General features: G+C 39.2%; 2 protein-coding genes, 1 long non-coding RNA gene and 1 pseudogene across 5 annotated transcripts in view; 1 reads left to right on the top strand and 3 right to left on the bottom strand.

Annotated features, from left to right (window-relative positions):
- The window catches only part of LOC108175508 (uncharacterized), a 45,508-nt gene extending 22,294 nt beyond the window's left edge, over window positions 1–23,214 (top strand). Inside the window, exons 2-4 of one of the 3 annotated variants that reach the window (XR_016224834.1) lie at window positions 4,234–4,318; window positions 18,718–18,779; window positions 23,138–23,214. Coding sequence is in view for 2 of the 3 variants with exons in the window: in XM_089319347.1 (XP_089175473.1) it covers window positions 4,234–4,285 (52 nt within the window). In the remaining variant the exon portion in view is untranslated. Of the gene's footprint in view, window positions 1–4,233; window positions 4,413–18,717; window positions 18,780–23,137 lie in introns of those variants that run through there. The other 2 variants (XM_089319348.1, XM_089319347.1) reach the window with 2 other exon arrangements.
- Window positions 1–27,543, bottom strand: part of ITFG1 (integrin alpha FG-GAP repeat containing 1) — a 242,720-nt gene that overhangs the window by 6,260 nt on the left and 208,917 nt on the right. The window contains exons 15-16 of the mRNA XM_008248375.5: window positions 6,456–6,580; window positions 5,720–5,802 (exon numbers count right to left, since the gene is read on the bottom strand). Coding sequence (XP_008246597.2) covers window positions 5,720–5,802; window positions 6,456–6,580 — 208 coding nt within the window. The remainder of the gene's footprint in view (window positions 1–5,719; window positions 5,803–6,455; window positions 6,581–27,543) is intronic.
- On the bottom strand, window positions 7,259–7,355 carry LOC127487655 (U6 spliceosomal RNA; annotated as a pseudogene).
- On the bottom strand, window positions 21,793–26,902 carry LOC149120942 (uncharacterized). Its single transcript, XR_016224838.1, has 2 exons — window positions 24,717–26,902; window positions 21,793–23,835 (listed from the first exon to the last, which is right to left on the bottom strand). It is a non-coding gene; the product is annotated as an uncharacterized LOC149120942 (long non-coding RNA).

Raw genomic sequence — 27,543 nt, forward strand, 5'->3', positions numbered from 1 at the left:
TCTATTCATTATGCCATTCATTCATTATAAATAAAGTAAAAGCAATTAAATAATGCTATAACCATTAGTGTTCCTGCAGAGTTCATATTTTATCCAGAGTTGAAGTAGAATTTTTTTATGATATGTTTTGATATTTTTCTTTTCCCAAGTATGATCCTATGAGAATTATTCTTAAATAAGCTTATCAGGGGGTACTTGGACAATCTTACATATTTTTTACATCTTGATCTATTGGATTTGAAACATTTTACTCTATGGCTTTTTTTTTTGCATCTAGAAACCTTTTATTTAAGGTAAACAGATGTCATGCATTTCATATATACAAATTTAGGAACATAGAGATCCTTTCCACCCTACCCTCCCTCCAGCCCTGACTCCTACCCTTCTTCCTCCTCTCTCTCCTATTCCCATTCTTATTTTTTAGAAATATCTATTTTTAATTAACTTTAGACATATAAGATTAACCCTACACTAAGTAAAAAGGTCTGATATTAGAATGGCTACACCTGCTCTTTTTTGCTTCCCATTAGCATCAGATACCTTTTTCCAGCCTTTCACTTTCAGTCTGTGGGTATCTTTGTTGGTGAGATGTGTTTGTTGTAAGCAGCAAATAGATAGATCTTGTTTTTTAATCCATTCAGCCAGTCTTTATCTTTTAACTGGAGAGTTGAGGCCATTCACATGCCTTGCCATTTCTCCATAAACATTCCTATTGTCTACTTTGGATTTCCTTTGTTACTTTTATTGGGAAATTTTCTGCCTTCACATTCTTTCATACTGATGATTGTTTCTGTGTGTAGCACATCCTTAAGCATCTTTTCTAAGGCTGGACAAGTGGTGATAAATTCTTTCAATTTCTGTTTGTTATGGAGCTTTTTTATTTCACCTTCATTCGTAAGTGAAAGCTTTGCAGGGTTCAGTATTCTAGGTTGACTGTTTTTTTTCCTCTTAAGACTTGGACTATATCACCATTCTCTCCTAACCTGTAGAGTTTCTGATGAGAAGTCAGCTAGCTGTGAGTCTAACTGGAGATCATCTGAAAGTAATCTGGCGTTTTTCTCATGCACATTTTAGAATCTTTCTGTTTTACTGTGGAAAGTTTGACTGTAGTGTGTCATGGTGAAGATCTTTTCTGGTAATGTCTACTAGTTCTTATGTGCTTCCTGTACTTGGATGTCCTTTTCTTTCTCCAAATTGGGGAAAATTCCTGAAATTATTTCACTAAGTAGGCTTTCAGGTTTTTTTTTTTTTTTTTGACAGGCAGAGTGGACAGTGAGAGAGAGAGACAGAAAGGTCCTCCTTTTGCCGTTGGTTCACCCTCCAATGGCCGGTGCGGCAGAGCACCGCGCTGATCCGCAGGCAGGAGCCAGGTGCTTCTCCTGGACCCCCATGGGGTGCAGGGCCCAAGCACCTGGGCCATCCTCCACTGCACTCCCGGGCCACAGCAGAGAGCCAGCCTGGAAGGGGGGCAACTGGGACAAAATCCGGTGCCCCGACCGGGACTAGAACCCCGTGTGCCGGCGCCGCTAGGTGGAGGATTAGCCTATTGAGTCACGGCGCCGGCCTAAATAGGCTTTCTAATCCATTCTTTCTTTCTATGCCTTCAGACACTGCTCAGACCCATGTGCTGGGCTGTTTGATAGTATCCTAAAAATCTCCAACTCTGTTTTTAATTTTTCTAATTTCTTTTTTTTTTCCAGTCTGACTAAAATTTCCAGAGGTTTGCCTTCTAACTTGGATATTCTTTCTTCTGTCTCACCAAATTTGTTGTCCAGGCTCTCCACTGCATTTTCTATTTGATCTATTGAATTCTTCATTTTTAATATTTCATTTTTATTTCTCTTTAAAATCTTAATTTCATGGGAAAATATTTCATTCATGTCATGTATGGATTTCTTTAATTTGTGGATTTGCTTCTCATTGCTTCTAAGTAATCCTATGATTAACCTTTTGAATTTCATTTCTGGCATTTCTTAAATCTCTTCATCTTCACATTCTTTTTGTTTGTTTGTTTAATATTTATTTATTTATTTGAAAGTCAGAGGTATACAGAGAGAGAAGGTGAGGCAGAGAAAGAGAGAGAGGTCTTCCATCCTTTGGTTCATTCCCCAATTGGTCACAATGGCTGGAGCTGCATCAATCCAAACCCAGAAGCCAGGAGTCTCTTCTGGGTCTCCCACGTGGGTGCAGGGACCCAAGGACTTGGGCCATCCTCCACTGCTTTCCCAGGCCACAGCAGAGAGCTGGATTGGAAGTGCAGCAGCCAGGACTTGAACTGATGCTCATATGGGATGTTGGCAGTGCAGGCGGTGGCTTTACCTACTACGCCACAGTGCCGACTCCTATTTATTTATTTATTTGAAAGGCAAACTTACAGCGAGGTAAATGCAGAGGCAGAGGCAGAGAGAGAGATAGAGAGACAGACAGACAGACAGAAAAAAAGGTCTTCCAACCACTGATTCACTCCCCAGATGGCCTCAATGGCCAGAGCTGAGCTGATCTGAATCAGGAGCCTGGAGCTTCTTTCTGGTCTCCTACACAGGTGCAGGGGCCCAAGCACTTGGGCCACCCTCCACTGACTTCCCAGGCACATTAGCAGGTAGCTGGATTAGAAGTGGAGCAGCCAGGACACAAACTGGCGTCATAGGGATGCTGGCGCTGCAGGCCAAGGCTTGGCCTACTATGCCATAACACTGGTCCCTATTCTTGTCTCTTGATACTCTATGGCTCTTAAGGCTCTGTAGTCATATGATTTCAATAAGGCTTCTATATCATGTTAGTTTTTGACCTTGTCCACATATGTAATGTGACCAACTAAAACACATGAGTTTATATAGGTGGCTTGGGCAAAACCACTATCATTTCTGTTTTATGTTAAAGCAGGTTTACATTACTACAGTAACATTTAGATTGATACATCTTACAAAATAACCTTTTGTTTCTCATTGTCAATGACAATATGCAGATTAAATGTCTCTAGCATAAACTGAACTATCTCTTTCCTCCTAAAATAGTTCATATAATACAAAAGCCTAAAATTGAGGTCTATATAATTAATACTATAGATATTTACATACATAGAAATTATTGTTCTTCCTGGAAATAGATAATGGATATGCTTTCATTTTAAAAGCTTAATAAAGGTAAGATCATTCTAATGAATAGATAGTCATTATTGATTTTTTTGGGATAATTAAAATTTATTGATTTATAAGTTGGCTTCTAGTCAATAAATTTCAAAATTATACCTCAAACTAAAATCAGTGTGGCTTTTATTAAGTACATAAATTTGATAAGAGCATTTTTTTTAGAAAGAGCAAAAAACTATGAAAAATTTTGAGATTATGGAAGCTGTGGCAGAATCTTCAGCAATTCCATAAAAGTAAGGCAACTTTTAAGAAAAACAGATTGTTATGTGGTTGAGGTTAGCTATTCTCAGTACTTTACTCATACTTAAAAAGATAGTTCTTTCATGAGATGGTTTTGGAATTTCCATTTTTTATTGACAATTTTTTAATTTATAGAAAGGAAATAAGTTTCATATATACAGGTTTAAAACACAATGATATTTCCCACTCTACTCTCCCTCCCTCACTCTTACCTTCCCTCCTCTTTCCCTTCTTATTTTTAATTTTTACAATAGTATACTTTTAAAAAAAAAAAAGAAGCAAAAATACCCCAGTTTAGTGGGAATAGAACAATGGCTATTAACAATAATTGAATGGCAAAATGACCATTTTACCCACATATAGTAAATTTTAAAGTAATCACAGATCATTTTAAAACTATGTAGTATAACATCCTTTTTAAAAATTTACTTTTATTTGTTTATTTGAAATAGTTAGAGAATGAGAGAGAGAAAAAGAGAGACAGAGAGAGCTCTATGTTCCATCTACTGTTTCACTCCCCAAATGGCAGCAACAGTCAGGTCTGGGATAGGCCAAAGCTAGGAGCCAGGAGCTTCATCCAGGTCTCCCACATGGGTGCAGGGACCCAAGGACTTGGGCTTCTTCCGATGCTTTCTCAGGCATATTAGCAGGGAGCTGGATCAGAAGTGGAGCAGCCAAGACTCAAAATGATTCCCACAGGGGATCCTGGGGATGCAGGCAGTGGCTTTACCTGTTAAGCCACAGCACTGGCCCTAATATAACATTCTTAACCACTGGTTTGACAAAGGTATAAAACTATATTTTCAGCAATGCTGACACAGACATTTCTTTTTTTAAATTTTAGTTACCACATAATAAGGGAGAACAAGTGGTATCTTTCTAAACACTCAACATGATGTCCTCCAGTTATGTCCGTTTTGCTGCAAATGGTAGGAATTTTATCCTTTTTTTAATAGCTGAATATTCCATGGAGTATCTATGATACGTTTTCTTTCTTTTCTTTTCTTTTTTTTTACAAGCAGAGTTAGACAGTGAGAGAGACAGACAGACAGAGAGTTACAGATAGTGAGAGACAGAGAGAAAGGTCTTCCTTCCATTGGTTCACTCCCCTAATGGCCGCCACGGCCGGCACTTTGCCGATCTGAAGCCAGGAGCCATGTGCTTTCTCCTGGTCTCCCATGCGAGTGCAGGGACCCAAGCACTTGGGCCATCCTCCGCTGCCCTCCTGGGCCACAGCAGAGAGCTAGACTGGAAGAGGAGCAACCGAGATAGAACCGGCACCCCAACTAGAACTAGAATTTTTTTTTGACAGGCAGAGTTAGAAAGAGAGAGACAGAGAGAAACGTCTTCCTTCCATTGGTTCACCCCCCAAATGGCCGCTATGGCTGGCACGCTGCACCGATCAGAAGGCAGGAGCCAGGTGCCTCCTCCTGCTCTCCCATGTGGGTGCAGGGGCCCAAGCACTTGGGCCATCCTCCATAGCCTTCCCAGGCCACAGCAGAGAGCTGGACTGGAAGAGGAGTAACCGGGACAGAATCTGGCGCCCCAACCAGGACTAGAACCCTGCACCACGTGGGAGACCAGGAGGAAGCACCTGGCTCCTGGCTTTGGATCAGCACAGCGCTCCAGCCGTAGCGGCCACTTGGGGGGTGAACCAATGGAAGGAAGACCTTTCTCTTTCTCTCTCTCACTGTCTATAAATAAAAATGAGCAAATACAAATTAAGGATTTAGATTTATATGTGCTATCATGAAGCAGCATATTCTGCTAATAGTGATAAAAATACCTTGCAATGCCCAGCACTCTGTTGAGTATATTTCATTCCTATCCCCATAAAGTGGGTATTTTATCTCCCATTCTACAGATGCAACAATTTAATCTCAGCACAGAGAAGTAGTTAGTTCCCAGTCTTGCAATCCAGTCAGTAGTGGAACTGAGCTTTCTAGCCTCAAAATTTGTGCCAAACTATTGTGGGATGTATATCACTTCTCAAATAATTTATAATAAAGATCATTGGTTACTAAAAATTGTAGCATCCAGAAATTTTAGAATTTATAACTAATAAGCTGAAGACATTTATTTAAGCAGACTATGTATACATGTTTAATTAGCTAACTTGCTGTTTTCCTAATAGGATTGAATTTGTTCTTACTGAACAGAGTCAGGGAACTTTTGTGTAGGTATGCTATGCTTATTCACTTAAAGTTTGCTGTGTGCAAATTAAGTACTAGGCACTCATGGGAACAGAGTAAGAATAAGTTTTAAAAAGATGTAACTGTAGCTGTGATTCAGAGTTGACAGTATTATTACATTTCAAGAAATGACATTACCTTCGAGGGACATTGTGAGGGTATGGAATGACAATTAGCTGGGAATTTGGAATGATTGCAGTCCACTCTTGTTTCCGTACAGACTGGAAAAAGAATTTAAGAACATTTAACATCAAGGACGCTAAAAAAAATCAATTATTCTAAATAAGAAAAAAGTCTCAAGTACTTTAAGAAATGGAAATCCTAGGTATAGATTAAGCTAAGTTTACATATATTAAACCCAAAACAGGGTACCATCTGTTGGAAAAATTTTCTCATCTATTCAGGGAAGGATTATGTTATGTCTTAAGAATAAATTTATTCAACAAATAATTTTTGGACACTTATGTATCAGGCACTGTTCAAAGTACTATGTACAGAAATGCTGCTTAGAGTTCAGACTCTTGTTGGGAGGAGACTGAAAATAAAAACAAGCATGATTATACATATGCAGAAGTAGAACATTTTACATATTAGTGAAATTTATTTTACTTATATATGTTAGGTGGTAAAAGGAGAAAAATCAGGAAAGATAGGAAGTTGTTAAGTTTAAAGGAGAGAGGAGGTGGAAAAATTTTAGAATGTCTTTAAATCATAACAGGTCACTAACAAATTTTTTTTGTCTTTAAAATTGATAAAAATTTGAATTGTTTGAATTTAAATTCAATTATTTGAATTCAAATTATTGAGTTCAAATATTCAACTAGTGAATATATTAAAGCATAGACTAATTATAAACAAACTAACTTTTACTTACCCTCTCTCCAGATGGACGGGGAATACCAACATAAAGATGGTCAAGAAAATTTGCACTTCGACCTAAGCCAAGAACATTGTATGGTAGTTGGAGGGCTAAATGTGCTGACTGGCTGAGTTGTCCAGCTAGATTTATTAAGGAAAAAAAAGACAAAAAAAATCACTGGAGACAGTGCTCTTATCAGATATTAAAAACTTAGGTACTAGAATGTACTCCTTAAGTGTAAAAATATGAAGTGAAACAGCCAATCCAGTAATATTAATGATTCACTTTTAAATGAAAAGCAGCTTTATTGAGATATAATTTATATACCATAAATATCACCCTTTACAGTTAAGGGGTTTTAAGTATAGTCAAAGGCTTCAGCCATCACAATAAACTTATTTTAGAACATTTTCAACATTTAGAAAGAAACGGCATACCCATTATCTGTACTCCTATTTCCTAACCCCATGCTTCCAGCTGTAGGTAATCGCTTATCTGTTCTCTGTCTCTATACATTGCCTATGCTGAAGATTTCATATAAATGCGGTCATCCAAGAAGTGGCCTTTTATGACTGGCTTCTTTTATTTAGCACAATGTTTCAAGGTTCACCCATTCTGTGGCATTTTCAATACCTCATTACTTTGAAGTCTCCAAAAATATTCCAGTGTATGATACAACGTTTATTAATTGTTTTATTAGTCAAGTTTTTCACTGATGGATATTGTGTAATTTCTACATTTTGGTTATTACTGTTAACATTCACATATAATTTTTTGTATCTATGTTTTCCTAGCTCTTGATTATAAACCGTAGAGTTTAAGATGTCTAGAACTACCAAACTATTTTTTTTTTTAGGGGCCATGGTAATCTCTGTATCGTTCCAATTTTAGTATATGTGCTGCCGAAGGGAGCACAACTACCAAACTATTTTATAAGTAGCTGCACCCTTTTTTTTTTTAAAATTTATTTGAAAGTCAGAGTTACAGAGAGGGAGAGGGAGAGGAAGAGAGAGACATACACACACACACAGATCTTCCATCTTCCACTGCTTTTCCCAGGCCATGGGCTGGATTGGAAGTGGAGTAGCCTGGACTTGAACTGGTACCCATATAGGATGCCAGCCAGTGTCACAGGCAGTGGCTTTACCTGCTATGCCACAACACCAGACCCAGCTGTACCATTTAGTATTCCCACTAGCAATATATGAAGGATCTAATTTTTCAACATCCTTGCTAATCCTTCTTAATGTATGTCTTTTTGATTATATCTATCTTAGTAGTTGTGAAGTAGTACCTCATTGAATTTCTTATTTGCATTTCCCATAACCAAGTTGGAGCTTCTTTTCATGTGTTTATTGACTATTTGTATGACTACTTTATTTCTATAAGGTTAGTAGTGTTCTCTTTCATTCTGAATTTTAATAATTTGGATGTTCTCTTTTTCTTGTTCAGACTAGATTCCAAGGATATATAGGAGCGTTTCAGAGTTGCCTTAGTGATCTGGTGTCCTAGGAGGTCCTTTTCTATTTTGGATAGATTCTTGTCTGTCAATCTGATCACAGATTTAGATAACTGGGATGTTGTGAGCAGATTGCTGTTGTGTGTGGTTTTGGAATAGCAAGATGAGGACCTTGTGAACTTATTCTCTTCTCCTCCAACCCTCTCTAGTGTAAAAATATTGACTAGTCACCTATATTAAGACCACCAAGAACTGAACTCTTGAAATCAAATCAAACTGCTAACACTATGTGGACATTTGCCAGTTCAGATAAAATACTGATAGTGCTTTGGGGATGGAGTCTTTACGGGAGCTCCAAAGAAGGCAGTCTTGGCTGTTAGTGGTGAAGTTGCTTCTTTTCATAAAAACCGGAGTACTCAGTTGAGAAGTGAGGAAGATGGGAATAGGGTCAAGTTAAAATGGCAGAGTTTGTTCGTATTGAAGGTTAATAGTTGCTCTTGGATAGACAAGGCCTAGTCATTCTGTGGTTTTGGCTAATTTCCAGAGTTCTGAAATAGTTGATATTAGATGGTTGGCCAGTATTTTGTTGTATGGGGATAGAGAGAAGGAGAGAGCAAGTTCATTAGATCCTTGCTCTTCCATTCCTAAGTCATTCTTGGGGCAAGTATATGGCCTAGTGGTTAAGATACCCACTTCTTATTTTGGAGTATCTGGGTTTAATAACCGGCCCCACTCTTGAGGCCACCCACTTGGGAGACCTGGGGCAAGTTCCTGGCTCCCAGCTTCAGCCCTGACCTAGCTTCAGCTATTGTTGGAATTTGGGGAGTGATCCAGTGAACAGGAGCTCACTCTAATTCTCTCTCTCTCACATAAATTTTTAAAAAGGAGTATGTAACTGATGTAGCAGTTAGGATGCCACATGGATGCCCATTTCCCATATTAGAATGCCTTGGTTTGAATCATGTCTCTGCTTCTGATTCCAGCTTCCTGCTAATGCACAAGTTGGCAGGTATCAGGTGATGGCTCAAGTAGTTGGTTCCCTCCCACTGCAACTGGGAGGCCTGGACTGGTGCCCAACTCCTGGCTTTGGCCTGGATGTGGGTGTTTGAAGAGTGAATCATTAGAGTTCTCTGTCTCTCTCCCTCTGCTGTTCAAATAAATACATTTTATTTTTTAAAAAGATTTAAATACACAAATACAGCATAAGCATGTAGAAACTTAAAAAAAAAAAAGGTCAATCTCTCTCTACTTTGATTCACCACTACAGAGTACATGTACTTGCTTGTTATTCTTCTACATAATCAAACAAATTTTCAGGGAAAATGACAAGCCTGTGGGCCATATAAGGACTCATTTGGTCTGGCCCTGCCAAGGCGACCACAGGTAGGAAATTCAATACATTTGTAGTAGGTTGATTTTTAAGTTGATAATATTGTATGGCCCATGAATGATGTTATAAATATCCAAATGGCCCTTGCCGGAAAAAAAAAAACACAATTCCCCATCCATGGATATTAGTTAATATAAAAATATTTTAAAATTCAAGAAGACGCTGCTAAACATCATCAATATTATTCAGACACAGGAAATCATTGGAAGGTACACACACTAGATTGTTTATATAGTTATGAAGTTGGAAATAGTAAGGTTTAATGAAAAGGAACATGCATTTAGGGCAGGCATTTAAAAAAATCAAGCAATGTATATGAAATTGTAAAGCAACATAGTAAATAGCATTAAGACTATAGAATTAGTCCAATTTGTGTAGTGTGCTAATGTAATCATACTTAATCACACAGTAAATACTTAATATATTGCCATTTTATTAACAAAATACATTAGAGCTGAATTAAAATTTAAGCATATAATGATTTCATGACAGTACTAAAAAAGAGTGACTTAGCAGACATCAAACTAGTCTTTTTTCTCCCCACCTTCGTGCTAGTTAAAGCACGAAGGTCAAACTAGTTTTATAAACTATTTTCCTATAATTATCCTACTGAAAAGAATAAAATTCAGAATTTTATCAGCATTACTCCATTAAACATTATAGAACATAATTTTTAAATTGCATATGTAATAAGAAAACTATTAGAATCAAAGAAAAATTATCTAGAATCTCATGAGATAATCATTAATTTTAGCATGCTTTTAGTCATGTACTTTTTTAAAAGGCATGTACACGCAAATAGTCATTTTAGTAAATTTTAGTTTAACTTAATATTACTGCATCAGTATTTACTTATCATAAAGTTTCTGTAAAGACAGATTAGCAGAAAGATTATTAAACACCAAAGTCTGATTAATTAAGAGAAAACCAAAGGTACCTAGGGTAAAAGACATTACTATGTATATGCTTAAAAATTGTTTTTCTAAAATGCTATCTATGCAGACATTATAAAAACATGATTTTATGGCCTATGTAATAATCTTCTTATTTAAATATTAATCTTCGTTAGAAATTAAAAACATTTTCTAATCTTTCACTATTACAAAGAACACTTTAGTGAATATCTGCACATCAGTTTTTGTTTACAAAAACTGATTACTTTCTCATATTTCTAGATGTGGAATACTGGAACAAGCAGTAGAAAGCTTGAAAATTTACTCTTTTTTTAAAAAATTTAATTCAAGGAAGGAGTTATTATCCTTCTCCCATCCCACTTTTCATTATTGAAGTCATTCTTCATGTAGTTCCTCAATCACAGCATAAATTTTTAAAAAGATTTACTTATTTATTTGAAAGGCAGAGTTAGAGAGAGTCAGAGGCAGAGGTAGAGAAAGAGAAAGAGGTCTTCCATCTGCTGGTTCACTCCCCAAATGCTATAACAGCTGGAGCTAGGCTGATCTGAAGCCAGGATCCTGGGGCTTCCTCCAGGTCTCCCACGTGGGTGCAGGGGCCCAAGGACTTGGGCCATCTTCTACTGCTTTCTCAGGTGTATTAGCAGGGAGCTGGATCAGAAGTGGAACAGCCAGGATTCAAACCGGTGCCCATATGGGATGCTGGTACTGCAGCAGCGGCTTTACCACATTGCTGGCCACAATTTACTCTTTTTCTAAAAATGCACTTTTTATTTATTTGACAGTCAGAACAAGACAAAGGCAAAGAGATTTCCCATCTACTGTTTAACTTTCTAAATGCGTGCAACAGTTAGAGCTGGTCCAGGATGAAGCTAGGAGCCAGGAAATCCCTCTGAGTCTCCTACAGGGATGGCAGGGGCCCAAGAACTTGGGCCATCATCTGCTGTACATTAGCAGGACGTTGGATCGGAAGTGGAACAGCCAGGACTAGAACCATCATTCCAATATGGGATGCCTGGGTTCCAAGTGACAGCTTAACATGCTGTACCAGCACACTGGCCCCTGGAAACGTATTCTTAAACAAACAAAACTTGTTTCTTAAAAAGAGATTGTACTACTTTACATTTTTATTAGCATTAGTGAAAGCACTCATTCCAATCTATTCTTTTTCCAAAAGATTGAAGAATTCATAATACAGCCATTTTCAAGTGTAAAAATAAGTATATTTAGTATATACACAATGGTGCACAACTACAAGGTCTCTCTAGACTCCAAAGTTTTAAATCTCATTTCTCCTTACCCTGGTAACCTCTATTCTGCCTTTTTTTTTCCCCCCTGACAGGCAGAGTTAGACAGTGAGAGAGAGAGAGAAAAGTATTCCTTCTGTTGGTTCACCCCCAAAATGGCTGCTACAGCTGGCATGCTGCGCTGATCTGAAGCCAGGAGCCAGGTGCTTCCTCCTGGTCTCCCATGCGGGTGCAGGGCCTAAGCACTTGGGCCATCCTCCACTGCCTTCCTGGGCCACAGCAGAGAGCTGGGCTAGAAGAGGAGCAACCGGGACAGAATCTGATGCCCCGACCAGGACTAGAACCTGGGGTGCTGCGCTGCAGGCAGAGGATTAGCCTAGTGAGCCTAGGCGCCGGCCTCTAATCTGCTTTCAGTCTCTGTGGACTTGGCTATTCAGAATCTGAGTATAAGTGACCATTTACGTCTGGCTGCTTTCACTTAGTGTAATATTTTCGAAGGTCATATATGATGTAGTAAATACTATTCTTCATTCCTTTTTTATGTGTGTGTATATCTATGTATGTATCTTGATTTACTTATCCATCAATCCACTTGATAGACATTTGGGTTGCTTCTATCTTTTGGCTTTTGTGAGTCATGAACTCAGATGTATAAATATCTCTGAGACTCTGCTTCCAATTTTGAGTATATACTCAGGTAGAACTGGTCATTAGGTAATTGTTGGTTTAATTTTTTGAGGAATTCCCATATTTTTTTTCCTCCAGCAGTTGCATCATTTCCCATTCCCACCAGTAATGTATGAGGGTTCCTATTAACATCTTCACTGATATTTGTTATATTCTGTCCTTTTATTAATGCTATACTAATGGTTGATTTCCATTTCCTTTATGACCAGTGATATATGACATCTTTTTCTGTTGGTTGGCCATTTATTTCTGTATCTTCCTTGCAGAAATGTCTAGTCTCTTGTCTATTTGTTATTTGTGTTATGTCTGTTTTTGTTGTTGAATTGTGGAAGTTCTTTAGGTATTCAACATACTAGGACCCTATCAGGGATAAGATTTGCAAATATTTTTTACCATTCTGTGGATTGCTTTATCACTTTCTTGAAAATGTTCAATGCACATATATTTAAGTTTTTATGAAATCCAATCCATTTTTATGTTGCTATCAGTGCTAGGAGTCCATTGGCAAATCTGAGCAAAGGCATATTTACTCATATTTTCTTTCAAGAATTTTTTATGGGGCAGGCATTTCGTGCAGCAGTTAAGTTCCTGCTTGGGATGTCTGCATTCCTTATGGAAATACCTGGTTCAAACCCTGGCTCTGCTTCTGATCTGGCTTCTTGTTAGTGCACAGCCTGGGAAGTAGCAGGTGAAGACTGAAATACTTGGGTCCCTGGACCAATGTGGAAGACCAATACTGAGATCTGGGATCCTGGCTTTGGACTGGCCTAGCCCTGGTCATTTCAGGTTTTTGGGGGAGTGAACCAGCAGACAGAAGAATATGCCCCCCCCCCCATTCTCTCTCTCTCTCTCTGTCTCTGTCTCTCTCTGCATTTAAAGTAAAATGAATAGGTCAGCACTGTGGCAGAGCAGGTTAAACTACCACTTTTGATGCTGGCATCCCATATCAGTTCTGGTTCAAGTTCCAGATGTTCCACTTCTGATACAGCTCCCTGTTACTGTGCCTAGGAAGATAGCAGAAGATGGTCCAAGTGCTTGGGCTCCTGCTGCCCACAAGGGAGGAAAGGGTGGATTTCCTGGCTCCTAGCTTTAGCCAGGCATAGACATAGCTGTTAGGGCCATCAGAAGAGTAGACCAGTGGATGGAAGATTGATCTCTCTCTCTCACTCTGCCTTTCAAATAAATAAACTTTAAAAAGTAAATAACAAATTTAAAATTAATTTTATGATTATAGCTCTTATATTTCAGACATTCATTTATTTTGAGTTTAAATATGGATCTAACTACATTTAAAACAATTATTTAAGGAGAGAGAGAGAGAAAGACATACAGACAGGGAGAGCAAACTTGAGGCTGTTGGTTCACTCTTCAAAAGCCTGCAAAAGCTAGAACTGAACTAGGGCCAAATTTGGGAGCAGGGGAAGGAGGGGAAGGAGGAGGGGGAGGAGGAGGGGGGGAGGAGGAGGGGGGGAGGAGGGGGGAGGAGGAGGAGGAGGAGAAGAAATTAGAAAAATTAAAAACAGTGTTGGAGAATTATGGGATACTATCGAACTACCCAACATTCTGGTCACAGGAATTTCTGAAGGTGTGGAAGACAGAATGGATTAGAGGGCCTATTTAGTGAAATAATTACAGAACTTCCCCAAATAGGAGAAAGAAAGGGATATCCAAGTACAGGAAGCACAGAGAACTCCTAATAGAATGACCAGAAAAGATCTTCACCATGACACACTGTAGTTAAACTTTCAATAACAAATCATAAAGAAAAAATCCTAAAATGTGCATGGAAGAAATGCCAGATTACTTTCAGAGAATCTCCGATTAGACTCACAGTGACTTCTCATCAGAAACACTAATGGCTATGAGAGAATGGAGAGACATAGTGCAAATCTTAAGAGAAAACAATTGTCAGCCCAGAATACTATACCCTGTAAAGCTCTCATTTATGAATGAAGGGGAAATCAAGACCTTCTACAACACCAAAAATTGAAATTAGTCACCATCCATCTAGCCTTCCAAAAGATGCTTAAGGATGTGCTACACACAGAAACACAGAACATCACTATGTCACCATTATGGAGGGTTGTGGGTGGGAGGGAAGTTATGGGGGGGGGAAGCCATTGTAATCCATAAGATGTACTTTGGAAATTTATATTCATTAAATAAAAGTTAAAAAAAAAAGAAAGAATATGAAGGCAGAAAAATCTCCGAACAAAAGTACAAAGGAAATCCAAAGTCAACAATAGGAATATTTATGGGAAAATGGTAGGGACAAGTCATTACTTATCAATAGTAACACTGAATATAAATAGCCTCACCTCTCCAGTTTAAAGATACAGACTGGCTGAATAGGTTAAAAAACAAGATCTATCTATTTACTGCCTACAAGAAGCATACCTTATCAACAAAGATATATACAGACTGAAAGTGAAAGGATGGATAATTTCCATACTAACAGAAAGCAAAAAGGAGCAGGAGAAGCCATTCTAATATCAGACAAAAGAGACTTTAACACAAAGAAGGGCACTAGGGCACTATGTAATGATTAAGGGATCAATTCAACAGCTAAATGCAACTATACCCAATGCCAGGGCATTTGGCTATTTAAAACAAATGATGAAGGATCTAAAGGGAGACATAGATTCCAGATACTGTAATAGGGTACATCAACATTCCAATTTCACCAATGGACAGATCAACTAGACAGAAAATCAGCAAAGAAATAACAGAGTTAATCAACACTATAGATCAAATGGACTTAACTGGTATCTACAGAACTTTTCATCCCACAGTTGTAGAATATACATTGTTCTCATCAATGCATAGAATGAGGATAAACCATATACTAGGCCATAAAGCAAGTCACAGCAAATTAAAAAAAATCAAAGTCATACCAGGCGTCGTCTTTGACAATGAAATGAAGCTGGAAATCAACAACTCAAGTATCTCTAGAACATATTCAAACACATGGAGACTGAACAACATGTTCCTGAATGAACACTGGGTCATAGAAGAAATCAAAAGAGAAATTAAAAAATTTTTGGAAACGAATGAAGACATACAACATATCAAAACTTATGGGATAGCCGGTGCCTGGCTCACTAGGCTAATCCTCCGCCTTGTGGTGCCGGCACACCGGGTTCTAGTCGCGGTCGGGGCGCCGGATTCTGTCCCGGTTGCCCCTCTTCCAGGCCAGCTCTCTGCTGTGGCCAGGGAGTGCAGTGGAGGATGGCCCAAGTCCTTGGGCCCTGCACCCCATGGGAGACCAGAAGTACCTGGCTCCTGCCATCGGATCAGCGCGGTGCGCCGGCCGCAGTGTGCCGGCCGCGGCGGCCATTGGAGGGTGAACCAACGGCAAAGGAAGACCTTTCTCTCTGTCTCTCTCTCTCACTGTCCACTCTGCCTGTCCAAAAAAAAAAAAAAAAAAAAACTTATGGGATACAGCAAAAGCAGTGTTATAAGGAAGTTTATAAGCAATTGGTGCCTACATCAAGAAATTGTAAAGGTATCAAATAAACGAGCTATCAATGCATCTCAAGGACCTAGAAAAACAACAAACCAAACTCAAAGTTAGTAGGAGGAAACAAATAATTAAAATTAGAGAAGAAATAAAGAAAATTGTACAAGAAATCACAAAAGATGAATGAAATGAAGAGCTGCTTTTTTTTTTTTTTGAAAAATAAGCAAAATTTATATACCATATACACCACTGGACCAACTAGCCAAAAAGGAAATGAAACAACAGTTACCACAGAAATAAAAAGAATCATCAGGTATTACCACAAAAAGCTGCATTCCAACAAATCAGGAAACCTAGAAGAAATGGATAGATTCTTGGATACATATAATCTACCACATTGAGTCATGAAGATGTAGAACACCTAAACAGATCAGTAACCAAGAGAGAGATTGCATCAGTAATAAAGACCCTCCCAACAAAGAAAAGCCCAGGACCAGATGGTTTCACTGCTGAATTCTACCAGACATTTAAACAAGAAGTAATTCTAATTCTTCTCAAGCTATTCAAAACAACTGAAAGGGAAGGAATCCTCCCAAACTCACTTTCATTCCTAAACCTGAAGAAGATACAACAGACAAAGAGAATTACAGACCAATGTCATTGATGAACACAGATGCAAAAATCCTCAAAAAAATTGAATCCAGCAACACATCAGAGAGAACATTCAGCCAGAACAAGTGGGATTTATCACTGGTATGCAGTGATGGTTCAACATTTGCAAATCAGTAGGTGGGATATATCACATTGAGAAACTGAAGAACAAAAACCATATGATTATCTCAATAGATGCAGAGAAAGCATTTTATAAAATACAACATCCTTTCATGATGAAAAGCTTAAGCAAATTGGATACAGAAGGAACATTCCTCAAAACAAGACAATTTATGACAAACCCATGGTCAGCATCATATTGGATGGGGAAACATTGGAAGCATTCTTCTAAGATCTGGAATCAGACAAGGATGCTCAATCTCACCACTGCTATTCAATAAAGGCCTGGAAGTTTTGGCCAAAGTCATTAGGCAAGAAAAAGAAATCAAAGGGCTACAGATTGGGATGGAGGAATTCAAACTATCCCTATTTGCATATGACATGATTCTATATATAGGGGATCCAAAAGATTCCACTGAGAGACTATTGGAATTCATAGAACTTGATAAAGTAGAAGGATATAAAGTCAACACACAAAAATCAGTAGACTTTGTATACACAGACAATGCCATGGCTGAGAAAGAACTTCTAAGATCAATCCCATTCAAAATAGCTACAAAAAAATCAAATACCTTGGAATAAATTTAACTAAGAATGTCAAAGATCATACTATTTGTTGAACTCTTAGAGTAGGGTTAAACTTATGAGTATAAAATTAACTGAAAATAGATAAGTAAAAAATAAGCATGGGAATAGGAGAGGCAGGAGGAAGAAGGGTGGGAGGGTAGGGTGCAAAATAACACTATGTTCCTGAATCTGTATATAGGAAATACCTGTGTTTTATATATCTTGAATAAAAATTTTTTTAAAGAAAGAACACCAAAAATTATGGAAATGTGTTGAATACACATGTATTTTTTCATGTATTGAAAGGATCATGTTGTTTTTTTTCTTTGTTCAATCAGCATTATGTATCATATTGAATTTCTTACATTGAACAACACTTTTATATCCTGGGACAGACTTCACTTGATTGTAATAAATAAATACATTTAATATGTTGTTGATTTAGCCTGTTAGTGTTTAGTGGGGGGATTTTTCCATCAATATTCATGCAGGTTATCAGTATAGTCTTCCTTTCTTGTTCCATCTTTGTATGGGTTTGGAATAAGGGTAACTGGCCTCACAGAATGTGTTCTGAGGCCAGTGCCGTGGCATAGCAGGTAAAGCCGCCACCTGCAGTGCTGGCATCCCATATGGCTGTTGGTTCAAATCCAGGCTGCTCCACTTCCGATGCAGCTCTGTGCTATGGCCTGCAAAAGCAGTAGAAGATGGCCTAGGTCCTTGAGCCCTTACACCCGTGTGGGGGACATGGAAGAAGCTCCTGGCTCCTGGCTTCAGATCAGCTCAGTTCTGGCCATTACAGCCAACTGGTGAGTGAACCAGTGGGTGGAAGACCTCTCTCTCTCTCTTTGCCTCTCCTTTTCTCTCTGTGTAACTGTGACTTTCAATTAAAGAAGTAAATCTTAAAAAAAAGAATGTGTTCCTTCCTCTATTTTTTTCCTTTTTTTTTTTTTAACATGCCTTTTTTTTTTTTTTAAAGATTTTATTATTTATTTGCGAGTCAGGGTTACAAAGGGAGATAAGGAGAGGCAGGGGGAGAGAGAGAGAGAGAGAGAGAGAGAGATGTCTTCCATCCGCTGGTTCACCGCCCAATTGGCCACAACGGCCAGAGCTGTGCAGATCCGAAGCCAGGAGCCTCTTCTGGGTCTCCCATGTGGGCGCAGGGGCCCAAGGACTTGGGTCACCTTCTACTGCTCTCCCAGGCCATGGCAGAGAGCTAGATTGGAAGTGGAGCAGCCAAATCTTGAACTAGTGCCTATATGGGATGCTGGCACTTCAGGCCAGGGTGTTAACACGCTGTGCCACAGCGCCAGCCCCATCCTCTACTCTTTTTCATATGAGTTTGAGTAGTTGATGCTAATTCTTCTTTAAATGCTTGGTGGAATTCGATACTGCAGCTGTCTTCTTTTTGGGGAGGTTTTTGATTTCTGACTCTGTTGGTAGAGGTGCTTAAGTTATCTAATTTGTTGATATGCAGTTGTTTATAATCTCTTACAGTCTTTCCAATTTCACAGGACAGTAGTAAAGTCCTCATGTTCATTTTCTGTCTTAGTGATTTGCCTCTTTTTTCTTATTTAGTTTAGCTAAAGGATTTTCAATTTTGTTGATCTTTTTGAAGAGCCAACTTTTGATTTCTGTGTCTATTATTTTTGTACTATCTATTTCATTTATCTACTGAAACAAATAATTCCCTCTTTCTGCTGGCTCTTTGGATTAATTTGTCCTTGCTTTTTCAGTTTCCTTAAGATATGAAGGTAGGTTGTTAATTTGCAATTCTTGTTTTCACAGGCTCTGCTTGTAGCCACAGAATTCCCTCTGAGAATTGCTTTTGCTGCATCCTGTAAGTTGTGGTATGTCCTGTTTTTGTTTTCACTAATCTCTAAGTATTTTTTAGCTTAGTTGATATACAATCTTATCTTCTCGAGTGAACCACTCATGCAGTGAAGTAGTTGATCCCATCTCCCACCCTATATAAAAATCAACTCAAAGTGTTTAAAGGGTTATATTTAACTTTTAGACCATAGACCCCAAACTATGATACTACTAGAAGAAAACCACAGGGGAATGTTTCAGGATGTTGACCTAAGCCAAGAATTTCTCAATTTGACCCAATTGTACAGGCAGAAAACCAATAATTGATGAATGAGATGACAACAAACAAAGATGCTTCTGTACAGCAAAGGAGACAATCAACAAGGTGAAGAGAAAACCCACAGAATGGGAGGAAATACCACAGGCTCTTTTAAATACTTATTTCCCCTAAATTTTTTGAAGTCCCCTTAGTTTTGTAAAGAGTTCACTTTGCTTGGGGTTAATTTTTAGAATATGAGGGACTCTAGGCTGGCGCTGTGGCTCACTAGGCTAATCCTCTGCCTGCGGCGCAGGCACCCCGGGTTCTAGTCCCAGTTGGGGCGCTGAATTCTGTCCCGGTTGCTCCTCTTCCAGTCCAGCTCTTTGCTGTGGCCCAGGAAGGCAGTGGAGGATGGCTCAAGTGCTTGGCCCTGCACCCGCAGGGGCGACCAGGAGGAAGCATCTGGCTCCTGGCTTCGGATCGGCGCAGCGCGCCAGCCCTAGTGGCCATTTTGGGGGTGAACCAACAGAAAAGGAAGACCTTTTTCTCTGTCTGTCTCTCTCTCTCTCTCTCACTGTCTAACTCTGCTTGTCAAAAAAATAAAATAAAAAAATAAAAAAGAATTGAGGAACTCTAATATTTAACTCAGCAGCAAAAAAAAAAAAAAATTTGAAAATGGGCAAATGACCTGAACATTTTTCAAAAAAGGATACACAAATGGCCAACAAATATATGAAAAAAAGGTTCAATATTTCTAATGGTAAGGAGTGACAACCAAAATCATGAGGTATCATCTTACCACAGTTAGAATGGTTAATATCAAAAAGACAACAAATCTTGTTCAGGGTTTGGGGAATGGGTAAGTCTCATACATTATTAAGGAGAATGTAAATTGGTACAGCCATTGTAGAAAACAGTATAGAGATTCCATAAATAACCAGAAATAAAACTACCATATGATTCAATAGTCCCACTACTGGGTATATATCCAGAGGAATTGAAATCTCTATGTTCAGGATAAATCTGCACTTGAGTTTTATTGTGGCCCTATTTATAACTGCCAACATATGAAATCAACCTAGGTATCCACTGGCAGATGAATGAATAAGAAGATTTGCAGGGGTTGGTGTTGTGCTGTAGCGGGTAAAGCCACTGCCTGCAGTCCTAGCATCCCATATGGGTGCCAGTTCGAATTCTGGCTGCTTCGCTTCTAATCCAGCTCTCTGCTATGGACTGGGAAAGCAGTAGAAGATGGCCCAAGTCCTTGGGCCCCTGAGCACACGTGGGAGACCTGAAGGAGGCTCCTGGCTTCGGATCAGCACAGCTCCGGCCGTTGCGGCCAATTGGAGAGTGAACCAGTGGATGGAAGACCCCCCCCCCCCCCCGGCCTCTCCTTCTCTGTAACTCTGACTTTCAAGTAAATAAATAAATAAATAAAAATCTTTTAACAAAAGAAAATTTTGCATACACAAAAGAATATTATTTAGCTCTGAGAAAGAATAAAACATTCTGTTATTTGCAGCGGCATGGATAGAAATGGAGGACATTATGTTAAGTAAAATAAGTCTGGTGTATAAAGAGAAATACTGCATTTTCTCACTCACACATGGAAGTTAAAAGAAGCAGAGAATAGAAGAGTGGTTACCAGGACCTAGGGACTAGAGGGGGAGTTAATGGCTACCAGGGTGCAGCTGAGAGGAGGAGTAACTGCTAATGTTTTTTTTTTTTTCTTTTTTCTTTTGACAGGCAGAGTGGACAGTGAGAGAGAGAGACAGAGAGAAAGGTCTTCCTTTGCCGTTGGTTCACCCTCCAATGGCCGCCGCGGCCAGCGCACCGCGCTGATCCAAAGGCAGGAGCCAGGTGCTTATGCTGGTCTCCCATGGGGTGCGGGGCCCAAGCACTTGGGCCATCCTCCACTGCACTCCCTGGCCACAGCAGAGAGCTGGCCTGGAAGAGGGGCAACCGGGACAGAATCCGGTGCTCCGACTGGCACCAGAACCCGGTGTGCCGGCACCGCAAGGCGGAGGATTAGCCTACTGAGCCGCGGTGCTGGCCTCTGCTAATGTTCTATAGCAGGATAAGATAACTATTGTAAAACAATTAATTGAATATTTCAAAATAGTAGGGTTTGAATGTTCCTGATACAAAAGCAATTATATGTCTGAAGTGACAGACATTCCAATTACTCTGATCTGATTATACATGGTACACAGTATGCCACACCTTACCCCATAAATTATTGTATGTGAAAAAAATTAAAAAAAAAAAAGAGGGGCCAGCACCGTGGCTCACTTGGTTAATCCTCTGCCTGCGGTGCCGACATCCCATATGGGCACCAGGTTCTAGTCCTGGCTGCCCCTCTTCAGTCCAGTTCTCTGCTGTGGCCCAAGTGCTTGGGCCCCTGCACCAGCAAGGGAGACCAGGAAGAAGCGCCTGGCTCCTGGCTTCGGATCGGTGCAGTGCTGGCAGTAGCGGCCATTTGGGGAGTGAAGCAATGGAAGGAAGACCTTTCTCTCTGTCTCTCTCTCTCTGTCTATAACTCTACCTGTCAAATAAAAAAAATTTAAAAAAAAGATTCCATATTAAAAAATTAAACAAAATACATTTTGTAAGCAATAATAAAAGGCTTAACAGGTACTGAAGGCTTATGATGGGCTTATGTATTATTTCAATTATTCATAACAACAGTTGTATGAGAATAGGTACTGTTACTATCTCTTTATCATCAGGAAGTTTAGAAGTTAAACAATTTCACCAAAACCACGTAAGTACTGAGTGGTAGAAGCTGGGACGTAATTTCAGCAGCCTAATTCCAAATCCCCTGCCCTTTCTCATCACCTGAAACCTTGTCTTCAGGTGAAAAGAAGTGTGATATTTGTCTTATTGCTCTATAAAAAGGACTTCGAATGCCATAAAATACCCCTTCCCAATGCCAGTTGTTCCTTTTACTATTTGCAAATCTGGGAATCTGAAACATTTTAAACACAAGCATGAACTTCAGTTAACATTTGCTGAGTATTGTAAATCTAGGCTATAGGGGCCGGTGCTGTGGTGTAATGAGTAAAGCTGCTGTCTGCTGTGCCGGCATCCCATATGGGTGCCGGTTTGAGTCCCAGTTGCTCCACTTCTGATCCAGCTCTCTGCTATTGCCTGGGAAGCAGTGGAAGATGGCCCAAGTCCTTGGGCCCCTGTACCTACATGCAAGACCAGGAGGAAGCTCCTGGCTCTTGGCACCTAGCTCCTGGCTTCAGATCAGTGCAGCTCCGGCCATTGTGGCCAATTGGGGAGTGAACCAGTGGATAGAAGACCTCTCTCTCTGTGTGACTCTGACTTTCAAATAAATAAATAATTCTTTAAAAAAAATCTAGGCCATAAAGCCATACCTCATTGTTGTGGTGTTTGAGTTCACTGAGTTATGTCTTGGGCTTTGTCATGCTCCCACTCTATACACAAAGCCTGGGCATTTTAAGCAGTTCTGGCATTTGAACCTGGTTAATCTTGTTAATTTTCAATGTTCTTTGCTGAGGAAGAGTTTAATCTGATTGCACCTCTGTAGGATAAGATTATGCAAAAGACAATGATCTGGCTACAGACTAGCCTTTGACTGAGACTAGAATAAGCTCGGCTTCTCTGGCTCATTCCAGAGAGTTAAAAGGATTATACCTGGCAGACTGAAAATGTCATCATTCTCACCATTTGTAGGTGTATGCTAAGAGAAACATCATCACAATTTTGTTCCATACCATGTGATTTTAAATTATATTTTCCTAAAAGAAAGCAGTATGACACCATGAGGTAGAATTCAATATTTCCCTGTGAAGAGAATTTATAATACTGATAATGTCAAGTTGGATAATAATGTACATAGCAGGGTTAACAAAAACAACTTTATACGATAATAATATATTCAGATAACTACAATATTAAATGTATTTCATTACATAGGGACTCCAGCATACAAATGATTTGGCCAATAGGGTATCTTCTTATTAATTAGCAGGTACTCTTTGGTTAATGAACTATTTCTTATTTCCTAGCTGTCTAAGAGAACTGTGCTTTTGCGAATCTGGTGCAATCCATCTAGATTCGAAGTAAGTGATAGATGTTCCCATAATCAATGTGTTCTTTGCTCATTAGGTGACTGATAATGTATCCTTCCTCCTGGCATGATGAAGAAATGGAGAGATGGAGAGATACACTGTGTTCCAGGTATTGATATATTTGTTGTGTGTGTGTTTTTTTTTTGGACAGGCAGAGTTAGACAGAGAGAGAGACAGAGAGAAAGGTCTTCCTTTTCTGTTGGTTCACCCCCAAAATGGCCACTAGGGCTGGCGCGCTGCGCCGATCCGAAGCCAGGAGCCAGATGCTTCCTCCTGGTCGCCCATGCGGGTGCAGGGCCCAAGCACTTGGGCCATCCTCCACTGCCTTCCCGGGCCACAGCAGAGAACTGGACTGGAAGAGGAGCAACCAGGACAGAATCCGGCGCCCCAGCTGGGACTAGAACCCGGGGTGCCTGCGCCGCAGGCAGAGGATTAGCCTTGTGAGCTGCAGTGCCAGCTGATATATCTGATATATTTTTTTCATACTAATCTTATCAAGAGTAGTTTGGGTTCTGTTAAGCTTCAAGGATTTTTTGATAAATGACCAAATAAAACATAAAAAAAGTCACTTTCTTTCCTTTGCTTCTAGTCTATTTTAATTGCTAACAGGGTAAGTTTCTGATATAGCTATTAAAATCTTTCTAGCTATACCAATGATCATAATCCCTTGTTCTTAATTGCCAGTTAAAGGTAATAATTTGTATTATTTAATTTGATGAGATTCATTATAAATACCTATCAAATTTTTTTTTTATTTTTTTTATTTTTTTATTTTTTTTATCTTTTATTTAATGAATATAAATTTCCAAAGTACGACTCATGTGTTACAATGGCTTCCCCCCCCATACCGTCCCTCCCACCCACAACCCCCCCCTTCCCACTCCCTCTCCCCCTCCATTGACGTCAAGATTCATTTTCGATTATCTTAATATACAGAAGATCAGCCTAGCATACCTTAAGTAAGTATTTCAACAGTTTGCTCCCACACAGAAACATAAAGTGAAAAATAATAGATGATTTTTTTTAAATGATGATGAAATCAGATCAGACCTATTGTCATGTTTAATCCCAGTGAGAGTCAAGTTGGGAATTGATAATTTTTTTTTTTTTTTTTACAGAAGATCAGTTTAGTGTACATTAAGCAAAGATTTCAATTGTTTGCACCCCCATAGAAACACAAAGTGAAATATACTGTTTGAGTACTCATTATAGCATTAAGCCTCAGTGTACAGCACGTTAAGGACAGAGATCCTACATGAGGAGTAAGTGCACAGTGACTCCTGCCGTTGACTTCACAAATTGACACTCCTGTTTATGGCATCAGTAATCTCCCTATGCACCAGTTATGAGTTTCCAAGGCTATGGAAGCCCCCCGAGTTCTCCGACTCTTATCTTGTTTAGACACGGTCATAGTCAAAGTGGAGGTTCTCTCCTCCCTTCAGAGAAAGGCACCTCCCTCTTTGAAGACCTGTTCTTTCCACTGGGATCTCACTCACAGAGATCTTTTTGCCAGAGTGTCTTGGCTTTCCATGCCTGAAATACTCTCATGGGCTTTTCAGCCAGATCCGAGTGCCTTCAGGGCTGATTCTGAGGCCAGAGTGCTAGATTATAAATACCTATCAAATTAGATAGTCTAGCCAGAATAGAGTTGAACAATTAAATTGGTATTTATAGTCTACTCTGATAACATAATTTTTCCCTGATATTTTAAAATGATTTAAAAAATGTTCCAAGTTTCAAACATCTAATGCATAAACTTATACAAAAAAATCTGGATGTTAGAAGCATCAGACATACCAACACATATTTTTAATTTGATGAAATCAATTTAAAAAACCAAGGCTATTTTAGTGACTTTTTATAAAAATAAGTGATCTGATACCTCAATGCCATGAATATCCTGAATAACAGAGAAGATCACAGTTGTTATACTGTGATGATTTCTGGTAACGTACTATTGACCACTTTTTAAATAACAAAATTAGAGTGGCCAAAGAAGGCAAATGATAAAATCACAACAGTGATGATTTTTGACAATGAAATCCATTTGCTCATGTGTTGTTCAGCTATTCAGAAAGATAGTTAATTCCTATATACAAAACAGAGTAACGCTAACAGGCTATTTTGTTGTCAACAGGTTAAACTTACTATACAATATCATATTATAAGGTGACCCTAGAATTCAGAAAGGGAAGAAAAAAAGAGGACAAAGTAGATTTGGAAGCTAGGAAAAGGCTGATTTGTACTGAGAAGAATAGAAATATTAGCATTTAATTCTTAAAATTTGTATTTCCTAGGCTTCATCACCTGACATTTAAAACATCTGCTAAATCACACAGTGTCTTGTTCTCTTAGTTTTCTGACTTAACATTCTCTGATTTGTGGGAAGGCTTTTGGCATAGTTGTTAGGAGCCCAAATTCTCCTGTGGAGTGCCTGGATTTGATTCCTCTCTCCAGCTACTAACTACAGGTCTCTAGAGGCAACAGTAATGGCTCAAGTAATTGGGTCCCTTTCACACATGTGGGAGTCATGGATTGTGTCTCCGGCTCCTGGCTCCATGCTGGGTGTAGCCCCAGCTATTGGGGGCATTTGGGTTGTGAACCAGGGGATGGGAACTCTTGCTCCTTCCCTCCCTCCCTCTCAAAAACAAAACAAAACAAAACAAAAAAACCTATTCATTTTAGTTAAATGGATGATTACTCATAAAGATAAAAGAATGAATGGTCTCTCTTTGATGGTAAAATCTTCCATGGGTTTATATGACTAAGTCACACCCCTTTATTTAGACTTTTGGAATATCTAGTTCCCAATGTAATGGCTTCTCACAAATTGCTCACTAAATTTTTGTTTAGTTTGTTTCTCCTATAGATATCAAACACTTGAAATCTATCAGGCACTTTGTTGACTGGAGGAGCACGTTAATCTGATAAAAAATTAGAAATCTAAGACCTGTATTAAGTTACTGTTACTATGTAAGTGCCATCCTACTTACAGAACAGCTTAAGAACAAAATATATTCTGTCTTCATAGAAAGGCATAATCCTTGACGAGAAAATGGATTTAAAAGAATGTGGCATGGGGCTGGCACTGTAGGGTAATAGGCTATATCTCCACCTGAGGTGCTATATGGGCGCCGGTTTTTGTCTGCCTTCTCCTCTTCTGATCCAGCTCTCTGCTTATGGCCTGGGAAATGGCCCAAGTACTTGGGCCCCTGTACCTGCATGAGAGACCTGGAAGAAGCTCCTGGCTCCTGGCTCCTGATAGGCCCAGCTCTGGGTATTGCAGCCATTTGGGGAGTGAACCAGAGGATGGAAGACCTCTCTCTCTCTCTGTCTCTCCCTCTGTCTGTAACTCTCTTAAAAAAAAAAAAAAAAAAAAAAAAAGAATGTGGCACGGTCAGATGTTGTGAAACCTGCATCCCATATTGGACTGCCAGTTCAAGTCCTGGCTACTTGGCTTCTTTTCTAGTCTTTCTTTAAATTTTTTGTTAATATAAAGAGATCAGATTTCATGTATTTCATAGATACAATTCTAAGAAGATAACCATACTTTCTCCTTTCTCCCTCCTTCAATCTTTTCACCTTCCTTCCTTTTTTTTCCCCTTTAATTTTTGTAATAACATAACTTTCCATTTACTTCATAATCACAGGCTTATTGCACCACTTAACCATAATGTTCAAAAGTGAAAGTAGAAAGACCGTTGTTCCACAGGAGTATAGACAAAGGCTAAAAACAATAATCAGATCTTAAGATGTTCATTTCAGCTTCCTGTTAATGCACTCGGGAAGGCAGAGGATGATGGTTCAAGTACTTGGGTCCCTGCCACCCATGTGGGAGACCCAGATGGAGTTCTGGGCTCCTGGTTTTGACTTGGTCCAGCCCTCTCCAGCCCTCGCTGTTAACAGATATTTTGGGAGTGAGCCAGTGGATGGAAGATTCTTTATGTTTCTCTGCCACTCTTTCAAATTAATAAGTAAATAAATAAATCTTTGAAAAAAAGTATTTGCTGGTACTCAGGTGTTTGAAAATGTGGCCTGCAAAGAAGATCCTGAAATATCTTAAGTGAACAGTACAAGCAGATGGGGAATTTGTGTGGCTTTATGTTAAAATGCCAGACTTTTTTTTTAAAAAAGATTTTATTTATTTCTTTGAGAGGTAGAGTTACAGACAGAGAGAGGGAGAGACAGAGATGTCTTCCATCTATTGGTTCACTCCCAAAAAGGCTACAATGGCCTGAGCTGAGCTGATTTGAAGCCATGGGTCTCCTACATGCAAGCAGGGGCCCAAGCACTTGGGCCATCTTCCACTGCTTTCCTATGCCATAAGCAGGGATCTGGATCAGAAGAGGAGCAGCTGAGATGTCAAAACAAAAGGTGGAGGCTTAGCATATTATGCCACAATGCAGGCCCCCAAATGCCAGATTTTAAAATGGTATCTATTTA

This window comes from Oryctolagus cuniculus, chromosome 18 (genome assembly GCF_051225735.1).
Source record: "Oryctolagus cuniculus isolate XC-2025 breed Fujian yellow rabbit chromosome 18, ASM5122573v1, whole genome shotgun sequence".
Lineage (NCBI taxonomy): Eukaryota > Metazoa > Chordata > Mammalia > Lagomorpha > Leporidae > Oryctolagus > Oryctolagus cuniculus.